The sequence below is a fragment of the Mus caroli genome, unplaced genomic scaffold, assembly GCF_978045245.1.
Source record: "Mus caroli unplaced genomic scaffold, Mus_caroli_1 scaffold_15, whole genome shotgun sequence".
Classification (NCBI taxonomy): domain Eukaryota; kingdom Metazoa; phylum Chordata; class Mammalia; order Rodentia; family Muridae; genus Mus; species Mus caroli.
In genome coordinates this window covers 82,202,709-82,221,857 of record NW_028227270.1, presented here as the reverse complement: position 1 = coordinate 82,221,857, position 19,149 = coordinate 82,202,709, and the positions used below count along the sequence as shown (strand labels likewise).

The 19,149-nt window shown below is 42.3% G+C and overlaps 1 protein-coding gene across 9 annotated transcripts in view; it reads right to left on the bottom strand.

Annotated features, from left to right (window-relative positions):
• Window positions 1-18,173, bottom strand: part of Slc35b3 (solute carrier family 35 member B3) — a 29,212-nt gene extending 11,039 nt beyond the window's left edge. For 2 of the 9 annotated variants that reach the window (XR_015045439.1, XM_021180884.3), the window contains exons 1-5: window positions 18,027-18,173; window positions 13,122-13,409; window positions 11,598-11,719; window positions 1,791-1,945; window positions 344-451 (exon numbers count right to left, since the gene is read on the bottom strand). Coding sequence is in view for 8 of the 9 variants with exons in the window: in XM_021180884.3 (XP_021036543.1) it covers window positions 344-451; window positions 1,791-1,945; window positions 11,598-11,719; window positions 13,122-13,409; window positions 18,027-18,071 (718 nt within the window). In the remaining variant the exon portion in view is untranslated. Of the gene's footprint in view, window positions 1-343; window positions 452-1,790; window positions 1,946-11,597; window positions 11,720-13,121; window positions 13,410-17,783; window positions 17,946-18,026 lie in introns of those variants that run through there. The other 7 variants (XM_085831162.1, XM_085831157.1, XM_085831163.1 and 4 more) reach the window with 7 other exon arrangements.
• Window positions 18,174-19,149: the final 976 nt, after the last annotated feature.

Below are 19,149 nucleotides of genomic sequence, written 5' to 3'. Positions count from 1 at the left end.
AAAGTTAGTATAGCACACCTTGGAGGAAACTTAAATCACACACAAATAATTCTAATTTATATCATCGTGATTTCCCCACAACTTCTGTATGCAGGTACAGGTCAGCACACACATGCCGACTCTCATGTCTGGCAGCTATTGATGTACCTGGAACCGCTAGTCACGCACCTCCACGTCACAGCGCTAGAGCTGTGATACTTTTACTATCATTGGAAAGTCCGAGTGAGAGCCTTGTTAAGTGTGGGACGCACGGACATTATAACATCATTTAGAGTCCTCAAGAAATCTTACAAATTCTTATTCAAAATAAAATTCAACTTAGGGATACAAATCCATTCCTCACCTGTCAGATTAAAGTTTGGTACAATTGTGCTGTCAGCGAGGGTAAACCAGATCAGGCCAAGGCTCATGCACACTGCGGCAGACACATCTGCAAGGTTGTACCGCTTTCCTATGTGAGACAAGAGGAAGATGGGCTCATTATGCAAATAGTTGCCTGGCCTGCCGTCCACTCACAGTGCCTCACCAAGCAGAATATGGATCGTTGTGCTGTTCATGCCTAATGCCCAAAGCATAAGGAACACTCAGATAGAGCGTACAACAATCCTAGGAGGTTTTAGTTTCAACCAGGCACTGCGTGTTCTTGTAAGACAGAAATGGGATCCTATTTTAGTTATTATGACAGGAAAACAAGAATCAAAACCACTCACATGCACCGACCGCTTATTCAGAGTATATGGCCTGAGAATGCACCTGAGGGGATTTTGTTGTGACATCGTCAGGGCACTCACACAGACTGAGATGGACGTGATGTCATTGGGCAAATTTATCTCAGGGGAGTACTTTCATAATCCCAGTCTACTGGTGAACAGGTTTCCTTATACAGTGCATGACTGCAATTTGGGAAGACTGGAAAAAATAAAGGATACCCCTCAATTTTAACTATTGATAGAAATGAGTATATCTTTTATTTATTAAAAGGCTGTGTATGTTCTTGCAGTTTGTAAGCTTAAGTCTACTGAGGGAAGAAAGTAATGGGTCTGGCTATTTTAAACACTGTTTCAGCTTATAAATACCAATGTGAAGACCATTAGACAGGGGAGAATTTACTCATTTTCCTTTGCCTCTCTTTACAAAATGACACGTATTCTAACCTTTGGTAAAGATTCTAAGGAAATGTATGTGCCTAGTCAGAAGTTTTAGTAGAGACTGAGGTATTTGTTCCATATGAACAAACCACTATCTTTAATGTCCAGGGAGGTGGCTGGTACATTTCCACTGTAAAAGGTGGTCTCTGGGAAGGCATCTTGATGCACAAACTGAGAGCAGGCTGCCTAAGCCCTTCAGTGATGGGAACAGCTTCAAGACAGGGACCAGGCAACAACTTGGCCCAACGCTTGCTGCTCTAACTGCCTCCTCTTTCTATCCAGCTTGACCCAGATGGGTTCTAAGTCATCAGAGAGCTGGTACAGTCAGTCAGGGAAGAAGTGGGTCCATTCAGACATGCCTCACTATGCAAATATAGCACTGTGTGGATGCACTAAATTCCAAGATAAAAAAAAAAAACAAAATGCTGGCTATTCTCTCTTACATCCAAATTATGAACCTCAAATCAATATTCAGAGAAATATCAATGTTTTTATGACACCATATTTTTACCAGATATTGTACTATTACAATATCTAGAATGCTCAAGAACTCAGCTGTGGACATTTAATTGTTTTTCCTAATGCCAGATGCCACAACATTGTTGTGTGCTTCAAACAGTATAAAATGCATTATTACTGTACCTTGAATAAAAACTCCTCCTAGCATAACAGGAATCAGTTTGCAGCACTTGAAGATGACTTGGGTTGGATAATTCAGGTAGCCCAAGGAAGTGTTTGATAAGCCCATAGTACCCACAGTTAGAAAAGCTATTATCATGTAGGTTTTTCCTGGTATTCTGGAAGAGACAATTTTTAAAACCTTCATTGTGGGACCCAGTTTCATAGTACTTTAAAGATGATGGCTTACAATGCGCTTCCCTGATCTCTGGCTAATGTTTCTGGAAGTATACGTTTAAAATGTCATTCTTTTCAAGTTGTAACACTGCTTATTTGTCATGATATTGATAAAAATCACGATAAACTTTTATTGAATCATCACTGAGGAATCTCAACCATGTGTTGTAATAGTAAGATATTTCCTGAGATTCTAACTCATGGATAAATGTTGATCAAAGATTTTGTTTTTATAGTAGCTCTAGGTATAGATAAAAACTATCTTGATTCAATTCATAAAAACAAAGATGATTTAAAACATATAGGCCTCTACAGTGGTGAAAGTCACCAGTCACTACTGTTGTAAACTAACGTTTAAACTGCTGCTGTTTCCTAACTCTTCCATCCAGCATTAGGAAAACCCTGACCACCAGGAAAGTCAGAGGCCTTCTCAAGGACAAGGTCCTGGCCTGACAGCTCCATGCACGAGGCTGCTCCAGTGTCTTACAAATCACTCTTCTATTTTCCGCATTACAGTAATCAGCTTCAGATAAAGTTTCTGATGCTGTTTTTGTAACCTCTACTTTTTTTAGCGTTGGCTCTACCAGGGTTTCCTGAAGGAGAATCTGAATTTGCCATCTTTAGAACTTTAAGTCATTGGTATGGGCATATGCTCACTCTGAATACTTATTAATAGTTTAAAATAATAATCTGGCATACTGGTGTGGTGAACATAAAAAAGAATTATTCACGTAATTTGCTTATGCTGTGAGGTAACCTATATTTAGGCATTTACACTGGCATTTAAATCAAACACAAAGTCATACTTCCTCCATTTTTTCTCTTCCTCCTTTTTTGAGACAGGTTCTCTAACCCAGGTTGGCCTCAAATTCCTTATGTAAGAGGAGAACCTTCGCTTCTTCTGATGGACTGCCTGTGCTCCGGGATACCAGGTGTATGCCCCGCAGCCTGGCTTTTATGGTGCCAGTGACTGAACCCAGAGCTTTAAGCATGGCAAGCAAAAACTGCACCCAGTGAGCCAGACCCAAACGCTACTCATCTTTATATGGGTACACACACACTAAAATAGTGTATTAGAAAAATTCAAGTGAAACATATTATTTACCCTTTGAACTTTGACTTTTTCACATTTAAGTACTCCTGCAGGAGTAAACATTAAAAATCCAGTGCAAAGAATTGGCCCACCCATAGGGTAACCTTCGGTTTCTACAACTGTATTTCCTCAGACCCTGGAGTCTGGCCAATTGCTGTCCTTATCAGCAAAGGAGGAAACATCACTCTCCCAGCTAAGGATAAAAACCAGAAAACAAAACAAAACAAAACAAAACAAAAAAAACCCATACATTTCCTCCAAGATAAACTGTGAACAATGGTGGTCAGAAAGCAAAAATTCCAGTCAGCAATCTTATGAGGAAAGGTTACAAAAGTAGACTACAGGTAGAAAGGGGTTGCCTAAGGCTCAGGGGCTCAGGCAGAAGCTCTAAGCCCCAGATGAACTTGCTACATGACCTTATAAAACTGTCAGCCCTGCTCCAGGTGATGAGGAAAGGCAATGGCTAAAAAGTTATTTGGTAAGCAATGGCAGCACCATGTCTCAAACACGGGGAGCTGTGATGCTCCTCCTAAAACACTCAGGCAGGCGCAGAGCTCAGAGACTCCACAGGCCTTGACAGAGCTGAGGAGAGGCAGTGGGCAAACCCACGATCCTTACATTTTAGATCCTGTTCTCTGCTAATGTCTCATTCATGACCTTACAGACCTAGGAAGAGGAAACAAGCAAGCAGAGTGTGGGTCAAAGGCTAAAGAGCAACAGGCAAGGAAGTGCAGAAACAAGGACACCAAAGACAAGGAGCCCTGAGGCTGAGAGAGAGGCTGTAAAGCACCTCTGCTTTACAAGAGACAAGACAAGACAACAGGCCTCTGAAGAAACAGCCTCAGTTCACAACCGTATTGGCTTCAAGTCTAGAAATGTATCCCACAAAGTCTGTCTATGTTCAAGTCAAATGCAAGTTATTCTATTTTCAGATACTTTATGGTCACATGGCTAGAAAGCTGAGGTAAATCTAGCCCTCACCATATCTCATCTGGCTGGCTTTATAGGGAGGCACTTCCTTCTCACCCTCAGCAGGCAGGAGCCGTCTTTCCAAGAGCTAATGCATCATCAGCCCCTCACTAGTAGTTCTGGGAATTCTATTTATTTCCTTTCTAGTCTATCACCGAGTGTTATCTTGGAGTTTTAGAGCATGAAAGCAGTACAGATATTCTCGCACTTGAGGACCTAACTACAGCTGCTGTAACAATTTACCAGCAATACAATTTGGGAAATAAAATCTATAAAGAAATTTGTTAGATTCTTCCAGTAAGAATCTTGAATAAATGCTAAAATTAAATAGTTACCTAAGTATATACTTCAAAACAATTACATGTAGGAAATTAAAAAAGCTACGATGTTTTTAAGGCACTAAACATTTATAGAAAAGATGGGATGTCAGTACTGTCTTTATTATCTTTTAACTGTCCCACAGACACATGAATATACGCATCCTAGACTCGATGAAAGGATGAACACGCTTCATTACCTCCCAGATTGCATGCCCACATTCCTAACCACCTTCTGTTTATGGTCACAGGATTACTGTTCTTTGTTTTATATGCCATTAAAGATAAACCAAAGTAGTTTTTCAAATCTATATGATTACTGATTGAAAATATTTTCAAATAAGAGTTCTGGATTTAACAAAAAGAAATGTGTCTCTTTAGTATTTAGGAATACAGGTCTCTAAACCAAGACAAGAATGTGGGAAATGGGCTTGTAGGGAGAAGGGATGCTCATAGGGATGGGAGGGAAAAGAGGGAGGGACACACACACACACACACACACACACACACGTGCCAAAGGACAAACAGCAGTGAAAAGGATAGAAATCTTGGACTTTCAGTCCTAGCTGCCAGCTCTTCCTGACTTGGTGAAGAAACAGCAGTATAAAAAAGTTTCTATTTCAACATAGTGGGTATACCAAGCATGAGGCCAAGCCAAACAGCTCTGACTACTGTTGGGAGTTGGGGTGGTAGAGGAGCCTCATCCAAAAGGAAGTCAGTCCTGGTGAAGATGCAGGCAGCTCTATCCTGGAGACAGGCCAGGAAAAAAACTCTGATTCAGTGGTGGGTTTTGATGAGATTGGTGTTTCAGGCAGACAGGTCAGTGTTGGAGAGGAATCCCACCCAGAGGGCAGGGGCTTGGCACTGCCCTGAGGAAGCCCACTATTCAAACCTTATCTATATGGGGTGGCCTTAAAACAGGGAACAAGTAAGAGAGCCTGCTGTGGGAGCCGAGAACCCTGCTGCTTGACATTCACAGCTGTATTCCTCCAAGAGGGAGATCAACACTCAAGAGGGCTGCAAAGGATAAACAGATTGCTTTGTCTGCACAGATCTCAAAGCTCTGTGTGTGCCGCACTCCCAGCACACACAAGAGATGACTCCTTCCAAGCAGAATTTCAGTGACACCAAGAGGCTCTAGGTAAGGAGTCACAGGGGGTGAGGGTCTGACTACTCCACAAACTACAGGGATTCTGCTACAAAGACAAGATCTAAACTGAACATAGGCACTTGTTCACCACCACACAAACCACAGCAAAGACAAAAGGCCACAAGGCCACCTGCCTTTGCCGACAAGAAACCGCAGGACCTACAGAGAGGTGGCTATGGCTGCATCCTTCTGACCCCCAAGCTTTTCTTTCTTGGGAACACTTAGTAGTATTTTTATTTTACTGTATTTAAAATAGTTACATGTTTTTCTTTCTTACACTCATCTAATTCTATTTAGCCATTTTTCATTACTAAGCAAGCATTTCTATTTTCTTTTTCTCTTTATACTTCCTATGTTTTTCTTCCAATCCTTTTAGCAACACTTTACCCTTATTTTAGGAAACAAATAAACCTATCCTTTTTAAAAAGTCTCTTTCCTAACATTTATCTAATTTTGCTTTTGAAGTTTCTCATTATTGGAAAATCTTTTGTTTATTGGTTTTGAAATCTTTTGCCTTTTTCTCTTTTGTTCTGTAACCCTCTCCTCCTCTTGCCTTTCCTCTATTTACCCTTGCTTCTTTCTATTGTCCTTCCTTTTCATCTCATTCATTCACTATTTCCACATTTAGCACAATCCTTCCTAACACGACAGCAATCCGCCACTGGGTTTTGCCATTTTCTGTTTTATGTCCTTGGTGAAGTGTGAGCTGTACTGATTTTAAGTGTGTTCTATCCTCTGTGATGCGGTTTGCTTGTTCCCCTTTCTGAGTGGAACTAGGTAGGGACGGAGCCTTCAAGAAAAGGCTGCTCAATAAGATGATAGGAGTGAAGGAATAGTCAAACCAAGAGACGTGTTAAACTGCTTCAAAGAAAACACACACACACACACGCACAGAGACAGAGACAGAGACAGAGGGAGAGAAAGAGTGAGCACACAGTGTGATTTCAAAAGACCCCAACTCAATTATTGAATTCAATGATATTACTGAAATGGTAAAGTGTCAGATGAGACTTCAAGAGTGTATTAGTCAAAATAATAAGTGACCTTAAAGAATATGCAAACAAGCTGTAGGATTAAAAAGCAGGACTTGGAATGAAGTCAGAAATGTAAAAAAAAATTGAAAAAAGTGTGCATGTGTGTGTGTGTGAGAGAGAGAGACTGACTCTCAGTAATATGGATGAAAAATATGGGTAAGGGGGAAAATCAATAAGGAAATTGAGGTTTTGAAAAAAAGAAACTTAGAAATAAACTCAACGAATCAAATAAAGAAACAGTGGAAAGCAATCCACTTTTTGGCAATCCAATTGCCAAGAAATCTGACCAAGAGGAAGAAAGAGTTTCAGGGCTGGAGAGCACAAAAGACAAACCCTGCATTCCAATACCCATAAAGAAAACAATAAAGGGTTTTTACCTTAAAGCCCAAGAACTCTGCAATCCAACCTAAGAACCGTGGGTAGAAACTTAGGTAAGAATGGCAGGCATGCAGCCCATAAAACCTTAGCAGAAAATTTCACAGATCTAGAGAATGAAATGGACATCAAAACACAAAAGCTCATGCAGAATGCCAGACAGACATGAGCGGATAACAATGTCTCCATGGCACAGAATGCCAAGCAGACAAGAGTGGATAACAATGTGTCCATGGCACAGAATGCCAAACAGACATGAGCAGATAACAATGTGTCCATGGCACATAACAGCCAGGACAACAGGAATACAAAGAAACAAGGTTAAAAGCCATGAGAGGAACCCATCAGCTTACCTACAGAGACATAACCATCAGAGGAACATCAGCCTCTCATCCGTCACTTCAGTTGGGAAATCATGGAACGAGAGAGCTCAAGTGTGCTGACCCAGTTGCTATACTCAGCAGTATTATCTTTCAAAACTGATAAAGAAATACGAATATTTGAAGATAAGCACAAATTAAGGCAGTTCATGACCACCAACTTAGCATTACAGAAGATAGTTAAAGGAATATTATACACAGAGGAAGATGCAAAAACACTCTCAATCATGAGAGAATAAGGGAGTAAGACTTTCACAGAGTAGCAAACAAAGGTGAGCTCAGAAGGAATCCATCATGTCTGATGCAATACACCAGAAAACCCCTGGCAGGAGGGAAAAGAACAAGAGTCTAAGCAACAGAATTATAGTGGTTAGTACACAGTTTCTAGGAACAGATGACCTCAAACTAATGTATCCAAGAAGCATCTCTCTAGAGGATACCCACACTGAGAGTCAAAAGATGGAAGTCAGCATGCCAAACAAATGGAAACCAAATACAAGGCATAGTATTTTGATAGCTGATAACCTGAAATTAAATTAGAACAAACAAAAAGAAGGTCAGCATATTGTAATAAAGGGAACAACTGAAGAGCAGCTGCAACTACTGTGAATAAACATGCAGCAAACACTGTGGCTCATGACTTCATACAGACATGAACAGGCATTTACAAGTCACATGGGTGTAAGTGCAACATAGTGGGAGATTCTATTGTCAGTTTTCATCTCTACACAAGTCATTCAAATTAAAAATCTACAAGGAAACTTTAAGCTATACCACTGCTCAAATGGATTTAGCAGATATATTAGCTTTATTTCAGAGATGAAGCCGGCTCAGTAGACACAAATTAATGTAATATACCATATAAATAACCTTAAGAACAGAAATCACAAGATTATTTCAAAAGATGTAGAAAATAGAAAAGATCATGGACAAAATTCAATAGTCCTTCCTGATTAAAACCCTTTAAGATGATAAGAACAGAAGACCCATCAACAAAACCAAGGCTCTATATGACAAACGTATGGCCAATGTTATACTCAAAGTTCTCAAAATCTTAGCTAGAGGGCCAGCAAGATGGCTGAGTGGATAAAGTCACCTGCTGCAAGGGCTGACAACACAAAGAAGAGAAGTCAAACCATCCTCATTTGTATAAAACATGATCCTAGATTTAAAGAACTTAAAGACTCCACCAGATGATTCTTCATATGAATTTTATAAACCCAAACCAACTATGCTAAGGAAGAAATGAAGAAAATCCTACTTAACAACTGTTTAGAAAAAACAAACGAAAACAACAAAAAGAAACAACTAGCCTAGGAATAAATGTAATAACCCAAGGAGTTCCTGAAAGACTGCTCCAACGATACTTGTAGACACCAAAGAAAGACACTGAAGGTGACACTGGATTGGCAAAATTAATGAGAAAATAAGTGCATTATTAAAACTGATCTACAGATTCAACATGGTCCTATTATAATTCAAATGCATTTTTTTACACAATTAGTTAAGATAATCCTAAAAATCATTCATCGGTGTAACAGACCTCAAAGCACTCCTTCTAACAGAAAATACAATGCAGAAGGCATCACAGTAAGTTGTATTATAAGGCCTTATTGATAAAAAGGGATGACAGTAGATCCCCAACCAGATATAGAACACAGAACAGGAGAGATGAAAAGAAACACACAACTACACCAACTCATTTTTGACAAAGGTGTCAAACACACAATGGGAAAAAGACAACCCCTTGCAACAAATGGTGCTAGGAAACTGGATAAGCTAAGGCCTCGGTGACCCTGAAAGTGATAGTAGGCACTTTGCCTGATTCCCGGGCACCAGGCCCGTTACTAGCTGCAACTCTCCATAGATTTGTGGACATCAGTTATGTAAGGGGAACACCCTAAACCCCTCCAGAAGTAGAGGACATGTCCTGTGGTCACTAGGCTCAAAGCAGATCTCCATTTTAATGAGGTACTTAAAGGCCTGGAGGGCTTAGCCAATATTTTAGCTTTCCTTCTCAGACACTATTCCCTGTAAAAGGTATTTACCCTCAGGCCCGCCCTGAGAAGTGGGGTATGGTTTTACTCACATCCACTTTCTGCCATGGCAATAAATGTCTTAAAAGCATGGACTGCCTCTTTTCATCAGGATCCGCGGTGGGGAGTCACAGAGAAGGCCTTCACCTACAGAGTCACAATCCTGTAGAAGGCCTCTCTGTGCTTCCAGCCATGGCAGCCACCAAGCCAAGCTCAAGCCTACTGCAGACAAGCCAAAGATTCTCCCTATGGGACTAGCTGGAGCTCCCCCGTGCCCCCATGCCCGGGGTCACATCCAGCCTATGGGCCCTCACTCCATTCTCAGCTCTTCTGCGGCATCTAGCCGGGGTGTCTGAGAGTCTGAGAACCAGACAGCCCCAGCCTCCTTGCAGCCCTGGGACCCCAGAGCCAGCTCCAGTGGTCCTGCACCTCAGATTGCGCTTCCCCACCCCCGAGCGTTGTCCAGGGGCTGCCCTACAGCCAGACACCCGCCCAGCGACAGCGTGGGGTAAGCGTGCTCAAAACTCTCAAGTCTTGCCTCCCTGAGCAGCTGAGCCGGGGCAGACTTGGACCCCTTAACCATACACTCACAGTGCATACAAATGAATTAAAAGTAGATCGAAGACCTAAGACCTGGTGCTTATATTAATATAAGAACTGTTAAGGGAAAGCACTTCAAGATACAAGTGTGGGCAGTGACATTAGCCATGCAGGACAGACTCTCACGAGCAGATAAACTGTATCACATAAAATTAAAAACCTTTTTGCCCAGCAAAGACAACAGCCACCAGAGTAAAGAGACAGCCTACAGAGAAAGAGAGGAGAGGGGTGGGGGGGGGGGGCGGAATCTGTGTTAACTATGTACCAGATAGGGGATTAATACTGAGAACACATTACTCTTTCCTCCCCCTCAGTTAAGCACCATAAACCCTAAGCACCGTGAGACAAATCACACAGTCAGGAAGTGGGCTAAGACACTGCATACACGATCCTCAAGACAATGCAAATGGCCAGGAGATATCTGAAAACAGGTCACTATCCTTAGCCATCAAAGAAATGAAAATTCAATCTGCTCTGAGAGTCACCCTCAACCCAGTCAGAATGGGAAAGAAAACACAGGGCACTAAGTGCTGGAGAAGATGCGGGGAAAGAGGAATGTTTATACACTGTTGATGGGAATATGAACTGGGGCCACCACGATGGTAATCAGTAAAGGGTTTTCTAAAAACAGAAAACCTAAGAATAATATCCCACCCAGCTCTGCCGCTCCTAATGTACTCAAAGGATGCCATGCTACACAAGTCCTTGGTCTCCATGTCATGTGCACACCCATGTCATCCTGGCTAACCTCACAGCCAGCTAGGAGAGCTAGCCTAGACACCGACCACCCTACAAGACCAGAAAACAAGTCAGGTGTGTCTACAGAGTGACATCTGCTAGAATGGATGGAGCTAGAATTCATGTAGGGGACTCACGAGGACACAGCCATATGCTCTCCCCCACACAGGTACCTGAGTTGATGTACAGGGGAAGGGGGCACCTGAGAGTAGACAGGGACAATGAGGATGGAGGAAGAGATCTTAGGTGGGGCGAGGAGGACACTGACAGGGTCATCAAACACCCGTGACAGAAAGGAAGGAGAGGAAGGGAGGGAGGGGCAAGAGCGGGACAGGAAGATGTGGGACGCAGTGGGGGATGGGATGGACGAGAACAACACATGAGGACACATGTACATGAGAAAGCCAGAATGAAACCCTTACTATTAGCTAATTAAAAAATGAAAAGAAGAACACAGATTTCAATGACTAGGCACTTCACCACAATGTCAGCAGGACACAGCCCATAAAACATTACCTTCACACTTCAAAAACTACTGGAAAACTCAGTCCTGGCTTTCATTAACCACTGTGATGCTAGGACATTTTAAACCTTTCACTAAGCATACACCTTCTTTGGTCAAGTTATGACAATCTGGATCTGAGCACTGTGTCTGAGGGAGTGTGCTCAACCATGAATTGACCTGAGCGCTAATGTGACACTGCACTTCAAACTTTTTATCCAGTGCACAAAATAAACAGATTTATGATTTTAAGTCAGTAGTAGTTGATAGTGATAAAGACTCTGGATTAGATGTTAGCAGAAAACAGAGTTCATGCACGTTTAGCAAGCTGACTTAGTTTTTCCAGATTCAACTGATGAGAGTACTGCTCACTCCCCAGAGTGCCAAGCCCACCGCATACCTTCTCCTTCTGTCCTGAGTGAGCTGCAGCTCGATTAGGCCAAATACGGAGTAAAAGGCAAACTGCACTAAGGTAAGGTACCAGCCATAAGGCTTAAAGCCTTCCACTGAAAAGATCAGCTCCTGTTGAAGACAATGCGTTTGTTAGGTCTGAGGCCGAGAGGACTTCCAATCAATTATTAGAAGCTCAATTTAAAAGAAACTAAGCCATACTCCCAACTCCCACCAAATCACAAGGCTTCATAAGATAGCACGTGCATAAAAAACAACAGAGAAGTAACTACAACGTAACATTTCCTCATGCCTCTACATTAAAAAGTGTTTTTAAATAAAAATAAATGTTTAAAATAAATAAAAAAAAATAAATAAAACAAAATTAAAGTTCCCTCAAACAAAACTGGGCCAATTCAAGAACCCACAGGAAAGCTCATTTCCCTAAAGCCAGGGATCTACGCGCTGCTTTTCTATAGGAACACGGCTCACACTTTAGCATTTTCAAAATTATGTATCAGATTTTATAAAAATCTTCCTTGCATAGGAGATGTTTAATTTCCCTAAACAATGTGTGTGCATTTCTTTCTTTCCTTTCCTTTTCTTTTTTGAGGCAGGGGCTCATGTACGCAGGCTAACCTCAAACTCACTACTTAACCTACAATGGTCCTGACCTTCTGATCTGCCTGCCTCTATGTCCACAGCATTAAGATTCTAAGTGTGCGCCACCATTCTGTTTATGAAGAGTTGAGAAATGAGCTCAGGGCTTAGTGAACACTAGGCAAACACTCTATGAAAAGAGCTAAATTCCCAGCTCTTAAATACAATATCATATTGTGAAAAAACATGCATGTTAGTTACTAATTGGCCATTTGACCAAGTCAATAAGCAGTCATTAACCAATGCCTAACTCATTGTCTTTTTAAAAATCAATGTGTGTGTGTGCGTATGTGTGTGTGAGAGAGAGAGAGAGAGAGACAGACACAGACACAGAGACAGATACACACACACACACACACACACACACACACACACAGAGACGGAGAGAGGTGGCTCAGAGGTTAAAAGTGCCTGCTGCTCCTGCAGCTGTCCAGGTGCACTTCCTATCACCTATGCAGCTCAAAACCTCCTTTCATCCCAATTCCAGAGCATGCAAGGCCCTCCTCTGGGTTCCTAGGGCAACAAACACAACTGTGGTACACTTACATATACGCAAGTAAAATACTCAGACACATAAAGTAAATGAATACGTTTTTAAAGATATGAACACACAGCTACAATTATGCATGTTTCCTTAAATATTTACAAGTTTACTTTCCTAATTTTAACTTCATAAAATTTCTTTCCTACTTAAGATATTTAATTTGCAGATTCTGATCTTTCCTCTTAGGAGGCTGTTGTTCTGTAAACATCTCAAGCCAAGGGTCACCCGGTAGCTCGTAAATAACCATATCACGGTGAAGTACTCAAAACCAACATGCACATTAAGTGCTAAAATTGCGAACATTTCCATTAACAAATGACTACTTTTTACCTGTAAGTATCCATAAATTAGGTAAAATACAAAAACTCCAGCCACACAGATGAGAAACTGTGTGAGCTTGCTAAACTTGCTGAGGTTCACGCCCAGCACCACGACGTCCTCAACTGACTTGATGTGCGGCGACATGGCCTGCGTTTTGGAGGGCACAGAGATGGAGACATACTTCCTGGAGTTGTTGAACTTGAGGTCCATTGTTTCTGCTCTGCCACATTCAAGGCCTGCAACCTGGTCTCTGCTCTTTTCCAATGCTTCGTCCTGTCTTTCCTCTGCTGGCTGGGCCTAGAGAAGGGAATAGCAGTTATGGTAAGAAGATTCAAACAATAATCCAAAGCACACTTTAAAATTTACGGATTTAAAATTTACTTTCTGGTATCTACTGTTACCACCCACACCCCAGCTCCCAAACAAACGAATACAAGACCCCATTCCATACACTCATGCAGCACTGGACAGCATCACATTCATCTCCATAGCAACCAAAACTGGGACTAGCATATGTGGTAGCATGCCTATATCATCTAGTATATATCTAATTCTAATAAAATGTAACATACTTTTAAATTATAGCCAACCTTGTAAGAGAATAAAGAGTGATGTTTAAGGGCTGACTTACAGTATATTTGCTATTGAAGTTTTAAAATAAAGTGTGAGATTCAGCAACAACATTCCTTAGGCTGAAAGAAAAAAAAATGTGCATAGCCCAGGCTGGTGAGAGAGTGACAGTCCTCCTGTCTTAGTGTCTTGAGCACTATGATTAAAAGCACGAGCCATCATCATGACTAAGAAGTCTTACCCTATGAAGGAATTTATTCTACTATAACACCTTTGGAATGTAAAAGACAGAAAATGTGTCACTTTTTTTGTCACACACACAAAAAAAATTGTGAAGGCACCACCGATGACTGTCAGTTCTCTCTGCATTTATATAAGTGGAAAAATAATGACTTCTATGTAAACACTAAGGGAAGTGCGGAATCATAGAGCACACACTGGAAGGAAGGACTCACTGCTGGCATTTCAGGAGCACAAATCTGAGGGGAGGAGAGAACAATTTTGGCAGGAGGCTTCACTTAAAAAATATAAAAGAAACTGTCATGTGATAGTTTGAAGTGACAAGAACTAGAGCCACCTCTTGGTGGTTGCTTCTAGTTAGCTGAGCTGCTGACATTAAGGAGAACTCATTAGTCATACCAATGGGGGCAAGGTTCTGTGTACAATCAAACTAGTAATATATAAACACCAAAACATTTATCTGTGGGACACATGCCCTATGTCTGAACTTTATAAATACTTTTATTTCCTATGTCTTTTTATTCTTTATTCTGCCTTCCCTTGCTGTGTCTCAATCATTTGTATTTCTGTAACTGTTTTTATATGTCATATTGTAGGACATCCCTGAAGTAGAATTTTCATGATAAGCTATGTTTTAAATTGCCCACCTCCCATTGTCCTGTGTTTCAATACTGAGGGGGGGAAATGCTCTGGGCTGCTTTCTACGTCCACCTCGACAGAGCACAGGTTCTGAGCTGCTCTTCCCTGAGTTCTTTCAATGAAAGGCCTACATTACTCATCTGCTCCTGAGTACAGCAGATTTCCAAAAGCCCCCTGCTCATGCTATCCCTTCTGTTTGATGTCTTCTTTCTTTGGGTCAGATTTAAGTTCAGTGTCGACACCCCCTCTCTGCTGTGACATCAAGCATTAATGCCTCTGGTTAGAAGAAGACACAGCCAAGAGCAAACCTTACTAGTTGCTGCTCCTTGGTATCTGACATATATTTTTTATCCATACCAGAGAACAAATAAACTGGCACACCTATGACAGCCACTCTCAAAGTCCAGCTCACAGCACCAGTCGCTCGGACACGGTTTTGAAAGGACCATGATGTTGGCAAACTTGTTTAGCAAGAATGAGAATGCACAGTAGATACGAACAGGGAGGAGAATGAGATACTGATGCTCCAGGTAGGCAAACGCACACACAGAGCGAGCCTCATAAAATCCCTTCCCCACTTTTACTGGCATCGGAGTATTGATCCAGAAGGCAACTCTTTCCTAACGTTGCTCTCTTCTGAGATGTTTAGAGTTAAATAAAATGCCAACTTAACTACAGCCAACAGTGGAAGAAAGCACCCCATGACTTGGAACTTTGAGGTCTGAGCTATGGAACCACCTGAGGAAGCTTGGGCAAAGTAATCTCTCCGAGTCTCGGGTTCTGTATCTCTACTGGGCAAAGTAAAATGTAAGGATTAAAGAATCTTTGCGGAATCTGTGAGACAAAAGAGCACAGCACACAGTATGGCATCCCAAGTGTGGTAGTTTTTATTATCCAGCTTTTCAGAAACACTGCTGAAGAGGACTGGTGTGCTTTAGCTGACTCATCCTCCTGACATGGAGTAGGACACCGGGATCTGGATTTCCCACCTAGCCTTCACTACAAATGTCCCTTCCGTCATCCACTATTAGAAAAAGAGATTCTCTTGTGCTCTGTTAAACATGTGACCAACATTACTCCACTCCACTCTCCTCCACTTTAACTCTCCTACACACTTCCTGGAAGCCTTATGAGACGCAGCTCTAGGCTGCATGTGTAGGTAAAGACCTTCAGCACTACCCTCTTTAAAGCCCTCTTGGCTTAAAGCTCAACAGAACACTCAGCTCTCCTGAGTTCTCTCCCAAGAGCACTTGTGCTAACAAGGAAATGGAGCCACTGTCACTGCTAACATGACATCTCATTACCACCAAACCTGCCCTGTAAAAGTCTGGCATTCAGTGTGCAGCTTTACACTACACTCCTGATCAGAGTATCGCTGGTCAGAAAGCAAGGTTGAGGAAGGCCTCTGCTACTCTCAAACTCTGATCTCCGATGCTTGCAGTCTCACTTCTGTTTCTATTGTTAATAATTGATATTGTTATCTAAAGAATCAGAGCCAGGACTGCAGAGATGGCGTGGTGGTTAAGAATGTTTATTCCTCTTGCAGAAGACCGAAGTTTAGTTCCCAGCACTGGTGTTAGAAGGTTTGCAATTGACTATAACTCTACCCTCAGATTCCCATCAGAACCCTCTCATGCATATATCCACAAGTACATTCATGTACACACACACACACACACAAATAATGCAAATAAATCTTATACAAACGAACAAACAAACAGGGACAAAGTCCTTATGGTACAGGGAGGGAAAGCCTGAACTACATAGAGAATTTAACACAAGGCTGGGCTACAGAGATCTTGTCTCCAAACAAACAAACAAATGCTCAAGAACAGGATTAAAAGTTTTCAAATCAAATAGCCAACATCTTGCTTTGCTTTAGAAATTCACAATACCCTCTGAAACTAGAACAGAAAGAAGTTGTGGAAGTGGACTGCTGCCTTGGGTTTCTTCTTAAAGCTCAACAGACACTTGGCACATTGCAGGGAGACATAACCGCTAAAATGGAGGTCAAAGAAGTGCTTAGAGTAAACACACACTGTGTGTGCACACACACAATCAGAAACAGGTGATGTTGCCTTCAATGACACACTGAAATAAAAGCTTATTTCTTTATACAAGTCTGTGTGTCTATGCCACAGATGGCAATCGAGGGTCAGAAGACAACTCCTGGGAACTGGTTCTCTGTCATTTCACCTTATTGGTTCTGAGCTTGGCCACAGGCTTGGCCTCAGGTGCTCTTACCTGTCTCGCCAGCTTGCTGGCCTCACCTTATCTCTTAACCTAGTCTTTTTTTAATGTGAAGGAGGAAAGCTTTCTATTACAAAGCTGGAATGCGAAGAAAACTTATCATGTGCACAGCATGGAAAAGTCCCAGCTTCGCCAGAAATTTGCAATGCTCTAGTAACAACCATGTCTTCACAACTGGGTTCGAGGTGTGGGATAAGATTAAAGAGCAGAAAAACAAGATTGTGATTTCTCCCATACCTTATCACACAAAAGGGTGAGAGACTGGTGATTTCGGAAACTCTATTCCCCTCAAGGGCTAACATTAGAATTTAAAGTAGACTTTAAGCAGAAGTAATGCTATCTAAAATATTTTTCAAACGTTGTCAGTGTCTTTCCCCTCCAAGTCTCAAACTATCTCAACTCACTTGTAAGAGAAACGTTTAACTAAAATTCGGGATTCTGATAATCTACTGTAGAAGTAACTCAGATGTAATTCATTCAAACACAAAAAAAACAACCAAACAAAAAAACTCAAAACAAACAACTCGTGATAGAAACTAACAAAATCTTTCAGTGTTTTTCCCAAAGAAGAGAAAAGGAAGGAGGAAAGAAGGAAGACACGAAAAGATAGGCAGACAAGGTAGGAAGAAAGAAAGGAGAAGAGAATTCAGCTGTAAAGCCCGAAAGAACGTACAGGGATTTCAGCTGACATAAACTTAGCAGCCCAGCAAGAACAGCCAACTCGCTGCAAGGCAAACAGGCACCGGGTAACGGAGAGAGCGGACACAGACCCGGAAATGACTCTGAACTGCAAAAACAAGCCAAGGGAATCCGAGAGACCAAGTCTCTGAGCACAGAGAGCAGGGTATAGGAGGGGTCCGGCTGGAGGTTCTCAGGCCAGCAGGGAAGGATGCTCTTCCCGGAAGCGCGCGCCCCGACCACCCCGACGGCGGCTGCGTCCACCTTCTCTGTCGACACGGTGTGGGCGCCCACCTGAGTCCTGCCTGACAACGCCTGGCCGCGCAGCAAGACCCCCCACCTCCCAGCTCCGCCGCTGTCACCTCCTCCGTCTCCGCCTCCGGGTCTGCTCCCGCGACGGCCGCCTCGGCCGCCACCTCCCCGGAAGGTCTTCACACGCTGGACCCTGCGCGCCACTTCCGCCTAGGCGTCTTTGTGCGCGTGCGCCGGCGCGCGGCCCCGCCCCTTCGCCTTCCCCACCCCCTCGGCTGTTTCTACCTCTCTACCCTGCTCCTGCGTGCTCTGAGCATGGGTCCTGTCCATCTCGTGGCTTCTACGACCCAGTTGACTTCACATCTGCGATCGTGAGCCGGGGCGTGTGAAGGAGGCCAAGGTTTAGAATGCTTGAGCCGGATCTCAGCAGCCTGAGGTTCCCTTTCCCCAGCCTCCGCCTTTTGATTCAAAGGGATGAAGTTGCTTCTCAACTACTTTCCTGTCCCAGTTCTCCGGACTCACTCCTGCCCTTCTGGCCAAGGTGGACTGAAGAAACAGGAAGCCTGCGTCACATGCCCTTACAGTGATGATGGTTTGTAATTGGCCAGAAATGAACCAGGATTGTGTTGACATGCCAACTCACTACTTGAAACGTAAATCCCTGGCTTGGAGTCTGACAAATGTTATAAAATCTCTGATATTTGATCACCAAATATCATAAACTATTCCACATTGAGAACTACACTTACAGTTACTGAGATACAATGAAGAAAATGCCAAGATGGGCTTGGCGATAAGGATTATTACGATTACCATAACCGAAATAGTATTCAAGTGTCTGCTTTGAAAAGGGGTGAATAGTGTCAACAGAAACGTTACAATACGATCAGTTGTGTGTAAGTTTTAAAATTTCACAAGAATTATGCAGAAAGGGAAGCATTTATGCCTTAGGAGTGAAGCTTTGAAGTGGTGAGGGAAAAGGTTCAGCTAGACATTTTAAAAATACCAGCCTTGCTAAGCCAGTTTTGTATGAAAGTTGAAACCTAAAAAAAGGGGGGAGGAAAGAAAAAAAATCCTAAAGAGAATAACAAAGCCCATTTAGACTTTTAGAGATGTCATTCTATGGCTAAACAATAGCAAATAGTAGCAGTAAAACAACTGTTAGCCAAGAAGGAACATTATTTATCAAACACCTGTTGAATGTGCATATGTGTAGGGTCATATGCATAATTTATAAGTAGCTTATATGGACTTCCAGCCCTTAAGGAGTTATAGGACATAGGTGAGAAGGTAAATGGTAATATAAATCTGGAATACAAGAGGGGTTAAGGTCCACCCACTCTTGCCTAGGCAATCGCAGTAGCCTAGCTAGCTTCTATTATCTTTTACTTCCTTGCAGCCTAATTCT